General features: G+C 44.4%; 5 protein-coding genes across 5 annotated transcripts; 1 reads left to right on the top strand and 4 right to left on the bottom strand.

Annotated features, from left to right (window-relative positions):
• Window positions 1-1,817: 1,817 nt before the first annotated feature.
• PAAG_11391 (hypothetical protein) lies at window positions 1,818-2,921 on the bottom strand (the record flags this gene model as incomplete). Its single annotated transcript, XM_015847049.1, has 1 exon — window positions 1,818-2,921. One exon carries the CDS (start codon window positions 2,919-2,921, stop codon window positions 1,818-1,820), a length of 1,104 nt encoding a protein of 367 aa, XP_015703311.1.
• Window positions 2,922-2,940: 19 nt separating this feature from the next.
• PAAG_11390 (hypothetical protein) lies at window positions 2,941-3,657 on the bottom strand (the record flags this gene model as incomplete). The annotated part of the gene is made up of 2 exons (XM_015847048.1): window positions 2,941-3,112; window positions 3,212-3,657. The coding sequence occupies 2 exons, from the start codon at window positions 3,655-3,657 to the stop codon at window positions 2,941-2,943; spliced, it is 618 nt and encodes a 205-aa protein (XP_015703310.1).
• A 261-nt stretch (window positions 3,658-3,918) lies between these two features.
• On the bottom strand, window positions 3,919-6,152 carry PAAG_11389 (hypothetical protein; the record flags this gene model as incomplete). The annotated part of the gene is made up of 2 exons (XM_015847047.1): window positions 3,919-4,113; window positions 6,000-6,152. The coding sequence occupies 2 exons, from the start codon at window positions 6,150-6,152 to the stop codon at window positions 3,919-3,921; spliced, it is 348 nt and encodes a 115-aa protein (XP_015703309.1).
• Window positions 6,153-7,351: 1,199 nt separating this feature from the next.
• On the bottom strand, window positions 7,352-8,681 carry PAAG_01907 (hypothetical protein; the record flags this gene model as incomplete). The annotated part of the gene is made up of 2 exons (XM_002795973.1): window positions 7,352-8,345; window positions 8,566-8,681. The coding sequence occupies 2 exons, from the start codon at window positions 8,679-8,681 to the stop codon at window positions 7,352-7,354; spliced, it is 1,110 nt and encodes a 369-aa protein (XP_002796019.1).
• An 889-nt stretch (window positions 8,682-9,570) lies between these two features.
• On the top strand, window positions 9,571-11,278 carry PAAG_01906 (sarcosine oxidase; the record flags this gene model as incomplete). Its single annotated transcript, XM_002795972.2, has 3 exons — window positions 9,571-9,733; window positions 9,810-10,869; window positions 10,975-11,278. 3 exons carry the CDS (start codon window positions 9,571-9,573, stop codon window positions 11,276-11,278), a joined length of 1,527 nt encoding a protein of 508 aa, XP_002796018.1.
• Window positions 11,279-12,372: the final 1,094 nt, after the last annotated feature.

The raw sequence follows: 12,372 nt of genomic DNA, 5'->3' as shown, positions 1-12,372 counted from the left end.
TCTTTTTACACGAATAGCTCAGAGTTGAATCATTGAGGCCAGATAATGTGCATAGCTCTCTCCTTTTTGCTTTATACAAGATCAATCATATTGGCTTCACGGTAAGCTAATAAATTTTTAAAAGATCTGCGGAAACATCTGAGGTCAAAAGTTATTGAGCAATTTCAACTGCAACTTTTTTATTAAACTCTTTCATAAGTTAGTCCAGTTAGTGATTAACTATTATTAAATAGTAAATTTTTTATTTTTATAGTGAGATATTTAAACTTAGTTCTTTTATATTAGTATATATGGTTTAAAAAATATATATTTAGTATAATATAAATTTTTTTTTTCAATTATTGTATAAAAATTTATTTTAATATAAAAAGTTGTAGAAATTTTATTTAATTATTAATTTTTTAAAATTTATATTATAAACTTTTTATTTAATTTATTAATTAAATTTAAATTATTAAAAATATTTTAACTAATTAATAAATAATAATAATGATAATAATAATAATAATAATAATTTAAAAAAGTTTTTATATATATTAATTAATTTAATTTTATATTTAATAAAAACAATAATTTTTAATGTATAAATATAATTTAAATAAAAGTTAAATATTAAATTTTAAAATTATTAATATAATTTTTAAAGTATTTAATAGTTTTTATTAATTTATCAATAGATAAATGAAATTCAAAAGTTATTAATTAATAAAAACTTTTTAAATAAATTATTTTAAAATTTATTTATAATTATTATTATAAAAAGTAACATCAAACCTATAAGAAATGAGAAAAAGAACTAAAATTGTCGAAGTTCTTACTATAGAATTCAATATAATTTAACCCAGAGAAGAAGCTGCTAAATTCACCTTTTGAGCTCAACTTGAACAGCCTGTCATTCAATCACGCAGCCTGCTGCCTAGGCCACATTTACAAGCATCGCAAAGGTGCAGCAATTATCACACACTCAGACATTCAAGGCTCAGATGCCCTCATCCCGGCGTAATTTTATTTAATATAAACTATTTGCTGCTGAAGTGTAGATATTCTGGGTTAAAATTAAGTTTAGTTACGCTATTTCGTGGATTGTTAAAATAGACGAAAACAGACAAGCCCTAATTTCATTAAAAAAATTTAGTTTATTCCAGGAACAGAGGACAGGCAACGTAGAGAGAATAAGAAGCTAGGAATAGTGATGGGAATGGAGTTTTAAAAATAATATGATTTGGGAATTGCTTCCGGGAACCGTTCTTATTTCCTTTATTTTCCCTTTTTCAGTCGGCAAGCAAAGAACAAGAAGGTAAAAAGAAGAGGTCATACAGAGGGCGCAAAAGACAATCAGGTACCTTACAGGGAGATTTAGAAGAAAGAGAAATAAGAATTGTTAACACAAGAGGTTTTGAAAACAGACGGAAGCCGACGCAACCCGGCCTAAAGAAAAAAGTACAAAGCACAGTAAGAGACGAGGAAAAAAGGAAGTACATATAGAAACAAGTAGCCGATCTCAGATCGAAAAACACTTCCCACAAAACCCGTAAACGCCATTCCTGTCCGTAGGAATATATCAAACAAGACAATAGGATTCCTTGACGATCCCGACCAAAATGGGAATATAAAACGACCTTCCAATTTCGAAAAAATAAAATAAAATAAGCCAAAATAACAAGAGTAGAGTATGTGTATGTACAAGAAAATCGATATTAAAGAAGATATAATTATGTCGACCCTTCGGGCACATTGTAAAAATGAAGGGAAATATTGGGTTCGATGGAGAAGAGAACCTCTCAAATTGTTCTTTTAGTTTGTCCTTTACTTTGAGATTAGACGTTCGCGAATATCTCATCGAGTTCGTCAACATCCACGGTTTCGGGGCTTTGCAGGTCGGTCCACGACTCTAGTCCGAGTCCCGATCCCATTTCGATATCCAGATCCATGACTGACTTACACCCGGTGAAAGGATCGCCTATTGACAAACCCGATTTGTCATTGGCAGTTTCGTCGGTAGAACCATCAGCCATATCGAATGATGTTTTTATGTCTCCGTCCATTCCATTCGCGTATGCCACCAGGGCAGCATTCACCTCGTCAGCTTCAAGAATGGTGATAGATCTTTTGGAACCAACGGCAAATCCAGCACTATTCACGGCGATTCTAGTGGCAGAAATTCCACGACCAATAGTTGCGGTGACGTCGTTTTCTCCTTTATGCAGACCAACAGAAATGTCATTCACGACGCGTTTGGTGTCCATATTGAGGTCCGCCTCAGCCTCAGCATGTGATGTGGCATTGGTAGTTGAAGTTAATGTGGACATTTCAGAAGAAATGGAAGGTGACGGAGATGCGCCAAAGAGCGCAGTAGCGGTGGCGTTATCCAAGTCTTGGTCATGACCGGGATTCTGAAGTATGTGAGAAGCAAAGTAATCAACATAATCACTGTCTTGACGATTAGATTCGCCATGCGACGAGGTAGACTCATCCATTTCCACGTCACTGCTACCCACAGATGATTCATTTCCCTTCACCGGATTATCCTGAGGTTTTTCATCCTTCTCGAGATCCAGTCGTCGTTTCGCCGCCTCTTCTTCTGAGGATGTTCGCTCGCGAACAGAGCTTGCTGTCTGGGTAAATTCCTTCTCGTCCCCCTCAAGAGGTGGAGATATCGATCGGCTATTATACGATACACGCTGATTGTGGAGGTTTGGCAGACTGCTCCTTACACCGTAGTTTGCGGTTGAGGTGTGTGGTCCGCCAGGGGCTGCGTGGTCATCCAGATCAACATTTTCATCGTCGCCAAACTCTGGAGCTGATAAATCAACTTCTGGGCTGGGGCTTAGGCGAGCACGCTCTCGAGCTAAATCTTCGTCCGCATCATCAGAATCAATGCTTGGGTCGGATATACTCGGCGTGATCCTTTTCGATCCCATGGTCGGAGAGAATATATCATCAGACGTTTCTGGAAGTGCCTGATGTGGCGATGTTGTCAGGTAATAAAAGACTTTGCGTGGATGAACTGGGATCAACTCCTTCGCGACCGGACATGGTGAAAGTGCCGTCCACGAGCGTTTCAAGTACAAACTTAACCGCGACGACAACAAGGCTGCGGCATTTCGCGGAACTGCAATGCGACACAACAAAGAATAAGTTAGATAGATTCATTTCATATGTAGTAACAGGAAAATGAACTTCTCTCTAAAAAACTAAAAAAAACACTCACTTTGCAACTGTGTCGTTGGTGGTTGAAAGGACAGTGGCAAGTTCCTTGATGAGATGAGGTCTATTTCCCGTCTTTTCCAGTTGCTCAATGACCGAAACTACGATATCATCGTTGATTCCTTCCGTGTCGATCTTGGGAGCGATCCCTGAATCTTCGGGAGATGGTGGCGGCGTGTGCTCAAAGGTTCCAGCGCCTCTCTGACTCTTTGGACGAGAGCCATCGACTTCATCTTTGTGCGAGGTTGATTCCGGGGATTCTGATGAAACTGACAAAGGCGACCTGAACAGTGAGTCATGGGACCGCTTGACCTTTTTCGATGGTGGTTGTTGTGTATCTAAGGCGGAAGTGGTCTTGTGGGTGGGGGAGCGCTGGGAGCGCGACGAACTCGGTAATTGAATACCCAACGACGGTAGCGACAGTGACTTGCGGCGAGTGTTATAAGGCATTGCTTTAGATGAATAGAAGATAAAACAAAATAAATCATGAGGGAGAAAAGAAGAGAAGGAAGGTTGAAGTTTTGTTTCGGAAGTTGTAGAAGGGGGTAGAGCTGTTGGAGCGCAAACAACACGCTAACTGGGGACTCCAAGACAAAGGGGAGAAAAAAAAAAAAAAAAAAAAAAAAAAAAAAAAAAAAAAAAAAAAAACAGGAGGTAAGGAGGATTGCTTCTTTTTGGTTTATTGTGGGTTTCAGCTAGGAGACGACGGGATTATTCGAAGAAATATGCAGCGTTTCGATTGGATAGGCGAGGGTCTGTGGATCGGTCGTGTGTGTGGCTGGGAAGAATAATGCGACAGGCGTCCAGCGAGGCTAGGGGGCGAGCCAGCAAGGCAGATACCACATTAGGAGCCAGACCAGTTGCGAAATTGGCGACGAGAGTGCGCAAATCTTTGGAGGCGGCGGTCTATTTGGTAGCTTGCATCAGACCAGGGAGGCCAAAGTTTAAACCAGGATAAATCATAAAAAGTATCACACCGCCGTGGAACTCTATCCAGGCGGCGAAAATTTCCCAAAGTTCCTAAAATTTATTTGCAGCCAGAAAGGATGGGTCGAAATTCCAAAAACAATCTTTACAGTAGATCAACGCATTTTAATTCGACCAGGCATTCAGAAACCACCCCAAAATTTGGAGAAGTTTCGATGGATAGGTGAGATATATATATATATATATATATATAATTTCTTTTTGCCAATCAACTGAAACGCAAAAAAAAAAAAAATTCCTATTTATACAAGAAGGGAGCAGGATAAAAAAAAAGTTAACTTCATCCAACCTTGGTCCGGGTTGAAGGAAGCGAGCTCAAGCGGCGTGAGATCTATGACGAGCCATGATGTCTCAAGCAGCGGGAAAATGGCAGCAAGGATTAAAATGAAAATAAAAGCAGCGAAAATCAGTGGAAAGTGCCGAAGCAACGGCGATGAACCTTCCCACGAAGGATTCCATTGGGCGCGGGCAACTTGCGCTGATTTCCCCAGTGATAAGTAATTAAAAGGCAAACAAATAATATGCCCAGAGCTAGTAACCGGTGACAAAGCTAGAGCTCGGCGCGGGCAGTGAGCATCCCAGCTGTCCATCGCCAGAGACAAACAAAACTTACAGGTTTCATCAACCCTGGGCGTGTACCAACCTGCATGTGGGCAAAAAATAATCAGCAAAACACGGTAAAGCGATATCTGAGGCAGTAGCGCGAATCCGAAGCAGTTAGGGTGGACCCCGTAGAGTGGGTATTCATAGTGCTACTTCACTCCGTAAAGGATAGGCGAATTAAAGAGCAGAGAATGAAACCTTGAAAAGTTTACCAGAACACGTTGGAACTCCCATTCCCCTACCGAGCTAGAAAACAAGGGGAACCCTCAAAAGAAAAAGCCAGACGCCATCGATGGGACCCACGCGAAGTCCCCCGGGTAACTTTAGACATCCCAGTGGGTGAAGTCCCTCTCCAATTCCTCGGCACTCAATCTCCTCCTACTTGCGAACAGTTAAAAGTTTCTGTGGAACAATATCAATAATATGCGCCACATCCTTTTTTAAACTCCTAACGTCAATCTAGGTTATCTCGAGTGAAGCAGTATTTATTCTCTTCTGTCCTGGAGTTTTTGAAAACACTATATCTCGAACATCTGGGATTTTTGTCATGCTACTTCTGCCTAGGTAGTGTTGTGGGACATATATATATCACTTCTGCATCAGGATCAGCAGAACGGAGCAGAGTATTGGGAAGATGTTAACGAGGCACCTTGCCTGTAGATCAAATCTGTTGTCGCAATGATGATATATGGATGAGTCGCAGCACGGCGAGACTCCGTCTCTTGCCCCTGTTACCCCTGAACACAAAAGGAGTGGCTGCGCAATTACAGGCCAACCTGTGACGGGGCAAGTTGGGTTGAACAACAAAATTAGGGAAGGGTATCTGCACTGATGTAACTTCGACATCCAGCTGATATGGAACTATGGAGAATCAACGCGTGGTAGATGATGCTATATCCCATCTTAGTTAGTCTGTCATTGTCGAAGATGAGGTTGTTGTCATGATGATGAAGTTGAAGTTGGGCGACGCTGGGCTAAATATCACCTGAGGAGGAGGGCTGATATCGTCTTTGGCTTGTCTACTGCGTGTTGTACTACTACTACTTACTACTACCTTGGACAGCTCCTCTTCAACCTCCTGAACCTCCTCAATTATATGTATGTATGGATGTATGGATGCATGGATGCATGTACGTATGTATTTTCTCGCTTTTATATGTTTTTCTTGAGCTTCAAGTTTTACTAAAAGCCAATCAGCACACATGCATTAGCGCCGCATCCGTTCCCTTGGGCATTAACTTAGGCCAGGACCTCCAGCTGCAGCCTCCGCATCGCAGCAGTGCAGGTCCCATCTGGAGCTTCAGGTACCAATAGCAGTCCTCGCTCCAGGCATCACGAATCATATTTACAGCCATGGGGAATCGCTTGTTGTCAGTTGACACAGATAAGATGGGGAAACCCTGATTGAAGGCTGCTATCTCGATAGTATCTTAAGTTAGTTGGTTGGCCAAGTTGTGGTTACGGTGTTCTCAAACAGGTTTTCATTCCTTTCTATCTTTCAATTCACTAACCGACATCCATAATAATCTCAGCGCATTTATCGAATGAAACTCCCCACTTGAAATTCATACAAGAACCATATCGTCTCTGGGGACAAGAATTCTGAAATAATACGCCCACATAACCATCCACTAGTCACCAGAGGCAATCAAACCTCCTGTCACAAATTACCTATCTGTTGCGTCACACGATATCGATCCTCTCTTCAGCTCCTCTTTTCGGAGTGTTGTTGATGATCGCCGATGGGGCGATAGGTAATATTTTCGCGGCCAAGCCACTTCGCGGACCTTGTTTTATGATCTCACACTCGCCTGCCAACTTTTTTGATCCATCAATAATAATCCGACAACAACAATCAGCAGTCAGAAGAGCAGAAAAAGAAATAGGGGTCATGAACTTTCTGCACGCTGGCTGAAGAGTGGCGTCATGCAACTATCTGCTGACTCATGGATTGCTTGCGTTAATATGAATATGGATACACTGATGGAAATAATACAAAAGCAACCTCCGCTGCATGATTTATGACCCACTCGAAATGTCGCTAATGCAATTAATATATCCCGGACAGATTAGGATGCTAATCGACGACCCATGCTGCCCAACCAAGTTGTGTCAACTTCATTTCTGACTATGTAGCTACCCGTCTAGTCCGTTCTCTTCTTCTAATTCTGGATATTGGTTGGTGTCGTTTTTGTTTGACGCGCTCAAAATATTTATGGGATAGGCTGCTATCCGCAGTCTTTGTATCGCTAAACCCATCATGATATGGCGCCCAGAGAAAAGGGCGAAATGTTGCGCAAAATGGAAACGTATATACATGAACCATTGTAATTCGAACTCTTTAAGAGAATATATTCTACTGTGGGTATGGATATATCTTCATCAGGGTTACAAATGTTCAAGTATATTTGCATGATAGGCAACTGCTCAGCAGCAGAAGTCAAGTTCTCTCTATAATAAAGCCTGTCAACAAAACCTCGTCTCAATGCCAAACCGTATCACAACGATCACAACGATCACAACGGGAACCACTCAAACCGCGGAAGCATACTTATCATGGCTCCTTGGCTCCCCAACCCAGCCATCTCCTCCCGCTTTCCTTCTTCCCATCAATCAACCCTTCCTCCCCCTCTTCCCCTGCTGCCCCTGAGCCATTCTGACCCCCTTTCTTCGACCTCAACACAAACTTCCACGTCGTCCCCAAATGCCACCGCTTTGACTCCACAATCTCCAGTCCACTACGCCGCACAACCTCCCCTATATCCCGATTCCACCAGCATCCATGTCGATCCGCATGGGCAGGCGCAAGGTCATCCAGCAATTTGTTGACCCACTGGTAATGTGAGCGGCCATGTTCCAGCAGCAGAATTTCCCCACGCTCAGGCTTGACCAGGGTACCAAGATGGATGAGGTATGACACGGGATCGGGATGCGAGCAGAGACCCATTGTTTGGATTACGGTGTCGAATTGGTAAGGTTGCCCGGGGGTAGTTTCAAGGGCTGAGGTGGCAGTATGTGATGGAGGTGGAATGGGATCCATAGCATCCTGCGTTCGGAATGCAACCAGCTTGAAATGCGGATACATCTTTTCAAATTTCTCTTTGGCGATTTGCACCATTTGAGGGCTTTGGTCGACAAATGTGACGGATCTGCACCCCTGGATCTCCGCCTTTCCACTCTTATCTACTCCCCGTTTCTCCCCAAGGGAATAGTATTCCATATTCCGCCCTGTCCCGCAGGCGACTTCTAGAACATTACCACGGGCTCTTTGGACTAGCTCCATGCGCTTTTTGCCTAGGCCCATCATCTTCTCCGCCATCTCCACTTCCGCATCATATGTTGGAGCCGTTTTGTGGAATCGATCCGAGACGTCGTTAGGGACGGAGAGAGTTTTGGAAGTTTTCACTGACTTGTCGTAGGTTACGTAGAGATAGCTTCCGTATGCTGAGAAGCAGAAGACGGCAACTGCACACACCGTCAATACTTTTGGATTTATTGACCGTGTACGGGGTAACGCGTGTGCTGTTGTGGATTGGGCTGGCCTGGTTCTGTTGCAAGATATATCAATATCCAGATGCAAAGTGATGGTATTTGGTCCAAATAGTAACAGAGGACCCAAGTATATGTATGCATTGAAGGGGTTGAGGTTGCTCAGTGGCCGCACTGGAGGGATATTACAGACCGCTATTTTGGAAGCAAAATAATTCCCCAAGAGCGCAAAAAGGATATCGCAAACAACCAACAAGATCTCTAATGTATTTCACTGACCTGTGAGATGACACAGCCGGTAGTTGGCTCAGAATGCCTTTTGTCCTCATCGTCTCTGTGGGCTTTCTTCGCCCGCCATATTTGGATGACGGTTTGGTGCTTGCGGGTAATACCATTGAGTTTTATCGGAAACCCAGAGCGACTCTGGTCAATAGTTATAAGGAGGATATGGAGATATTCGGTATATATATATATATAATCCCAACGTAATAGTCCAGGGGGGAGTTACGCGCTGTATGCTTCAGAGTGGTTGTAGCAGGTCTGCAGCCGTCGTTCTGGGATAAAGAAACGCAGACTGACAAAAGCAAGACGAAGGATAAAATGGAAAATAGATAATCTATGCCCAAGAGCAATTGTGAGGTCAATTTGTAGTTTCGTTGCCTGCAGAGTCGGTATCTATATATATATCTATGGATATTACTGAGAGACCCCTGGCTAAACCGGGGGCAATCCAAGCGAGTTTAACGGGTGAGAGCACAGATACGGAGAAGTATATCAAGAGGGATAAGAATATATCTCGAGAAATCGTTCTATACTTCTTTTTGCGAACTAGGGATACGTTGTCAAAAAAGCAGATGAAGTTAGTTTGCGCTGCTCGAAAAGAAAAATCCCAGCCAAAAAAATAGCCGATGCAAGCGATAACTCTTGACTGGTTCCATCAACGCTCTCTCTCTTCTCACTTCAACCGAACTGCTGGGTCATTCTCAACCCCACAGAGCAGTCTTCTGCTGGCAAACATCTCGGCGGCAGGCAATTGCAACGATTCAACTTAAGTAAATACTGTTACGTTCTGCTGTTCTCCAGCTATCAGGCTCGAATTGCCCCAGACTTACTGTCCACCAACGGCCGGGACGGCGCACAATGGCCAATGACGCAGTCCCGAATAACGATCCGACGCGGCACCAGATGATACGATACGAACTACCTCCCTCTATCTCCACTTGTCCGGCGAGCCAGCTATGTTACCGACCACTGACTGACAAATACCACCTCCAACTGTGCTGAATGCGCAAGAAGGAAACGAAAGCGTTACACCATCGAATCAGTATAAAGGACCTCTGCAATTCCTTACCAATGATAACTACATGCTCAGCACATGAGACCTATCACGGCTCTGGAACAACATTGCCGGATTCCATTCTCATAGTCGGTGGCGGTGTGTTTGGACGTGAGTGGGAAAGCACATACATTTGCGCATCCCTATCTACAAAAAGAAACTGAACAGAGAAACTAACTGGTCACAGTATCCACTGCCCTCGCTCTCTCCGCTCGCCATTCGGGCAAGATCACCCTCATCGATTCGTCCCCTGCCATCCCAAACCCTTACGGCTCCTCTGTAGATACCTCCCGCATTGTCCGCGCGGACTATGTGAAGACAGCGTATGTTACCCTGGCCGAGTCCGCTCTTGAAAAATGGCGCAACACAGACTGGGGCCGTGAAGGCCGATTCACGCAGAGTGGTCTTGTCCTGGTGTCATCGGGCGACACTACGGGCAAGGAATATGTGCGCGAGAGCTACGAGAATGTTAAAGCTCTTAATCCCAAGGCTGTCGAGGAGCTGCCTACAAGGCAAGACGTGGAAAGGGTAGCGCCAGGCTATGGATCTGGCCTCCATGTGTCGGGAGGGTACGTGAATTGGGGATCTGGATGGGCTGATGCGGAAGCATCCATGCGGTTCGCCAAGAAGAAAGTTGAAGAGACGGGCAAGGTGGATTTCCGTACCGGGGAGGTCAAGCGGATACTGTTTTCATCAGAAAGCCAAAGGGTATCTGAAGGTGCTCCAGGAACTGTGGGAGACAAAGAAAAAGTAACCGGCGTCGAACTGACCGACGGCAGCACCATCACAGCCGATCTAGTCATATTAGCTACGGGAGCCTGGACAGGCCGCCTCGTCGATCTCCGGGGCAGAGCCGAGGCCAAAGGCCAGGCGCTCGCGTACATTCGCATTTCGGACGACGAGCAAGCCAAGCTCGCCAACATGCCTACCGTCCTCAACTTCTCGACGGGCATGTTCATTATCCCGCCGCGCAACAACCTGCTGAAGATCGCGAGACATTCATACGGCTACCGCAATCCGCAGCGCGTGGCCGTGGCCGTGGCCGTCCCCGTCTGCGGTTCAGATAGAAGTAGTAACAACACCCGTACCACCACGGCGGAGACGATCGAGGTCAGTCTGCCCGCTGGCGGAGATGTGCCGATCCCGCAGGAGGGGGAGGAGGCATGTAGAGCCGCGCTGAGAGAGATGCTGCCCGCCTTTGCAGAGCGGGCGTTTGTGAAAACGCGAGTGTGTTGGTATACGGATACGTGAGTACTAAAATCCCCCCCCCTCCCCTCCACCTCCCACCTCCCAAACAGAAAAGGTCGTTCACAACGGTCTTCCTGATCATTCCGTTCTAACCCCCAAACCAGACCCACAGGCGACTTTCTAGTAACATACCACCCACACTACGCGGGCCTCTTCCTCGCAACCGGTGGCAGCGGGCACGGGTTTAAATTCCTCCCCGTGCTCGGGGAGAAGATCGTCGATGCGATACAGGGCCGTTTGGATCTGGAGTTGCAGGAGTTATGGGCGTGGCCTAGGTCTACTTCGTCTGATACGGCTGATGCTACATGTGCGATTGTGTGGACGGAAGACGGGAGCAGGTCTGGGTCCAAGGGGCTGATTTTGATGGATGAGTTGGTGAGGGGGAAAGGGGGGGGGGAAGTACTCTGATGACCTTTGGGAGCATTCCTGAAGGGCTATGAGCTATATGTGGCCTGTTGTAGGTTTATTTTATTTATCTCTGGATATTCACCTGCTCTACGGATCACACCATGGAATTTGCACAACAATACTTTTTTAAAGAACACATATCCCCAAATCTTCAAACATCGACTCAAAACGCCCCCACATTTTACCATCTATGTCAACCAACAAAACTTAACCCGGTTCAAAATAATGAACTTCTTCCCCCTTCGGCTTAAAAAGCTACATTCCTTATTCTCCCATGAGTACATTTAAGGAGCTTGGAAATGCAATTCAATTCAATCACTAAAACATACCATAGTGAATGATAAGAGGAGATGGAAGGAATTAATTAATATGAAGAAAAAAAAACCCCACCCAGGTCACAATCTAGTAGTAGTAGAGGGACACTTAATAAAACGTAATAAGTTGCAAAATCTGTCTCTCATGTCAATTGGCGGAGAGAAAAGAAAAAAGAAGCGGCAAAAGTGTGGTGGCCCCCATAATTGAGTAAAAACCCGATGAAAATTCCATATGACGGACATTAAAAAGAAATGCCAAATAAGAAAAACCCATGAATGCCCCCATTAATTTCAATTTTGCGCCAAAGCACCCCCATCCCTATAAGGTCTGCGGTAGCTAGGGAAAGAAAAAAGCGCGACTTTTTCTAATGTGAACAATAATAACAAGCCCCTTGCAATGGAATGAAAGGTTAAAACAAGGGAAAGGTAGTGCAAAACACTGGAAAAAACAAAATCGCTATAACTCCGTGAAAATGCACGACTAGAAGCAAGAAGGGAAAGGAGGTTAAGAAAAAAACAAACACAATTTCCTTTCTCTCGATGGTGGTTGTTTGGGGTAGGGGGGAGGGGGTAATTGTTAAATTTTTTAAATTGAGCATGAGAGCTCAAACCTCAAGGGGGAAATTATATGTCCACCGGGTTTCGACTCCGGTCAATTGGTAATGGGACAAGGGGAGGAAAAGGAACCTGTTATACATAAAGTTGTTGTAATGTAGGAAGGAGAATGTTGTGTAAGTGTTCCCATTGGATGAGAGAATAGAGTGTGCAGGACCAAAGCAA

Source organism: Paracoccidioides lutzii (assembly GCF_000150705.2).
Source record: "Paracoccidioides lutzii Pb01 unplaced genomic scaffold supercont2.4, whole genome shotgun sequence".
NCBI lineage: Eukaryota > Fungi > Ascomycota > Eurotiomycetes > Onygenales > Ajellomycetaceae > Paracoccidioides > Paracoccidioides lutzii.
Note: the sequence above shows the minus strand (reverse complement) of the source record. Positions and strands in the feature narration are given on the sequence as shown.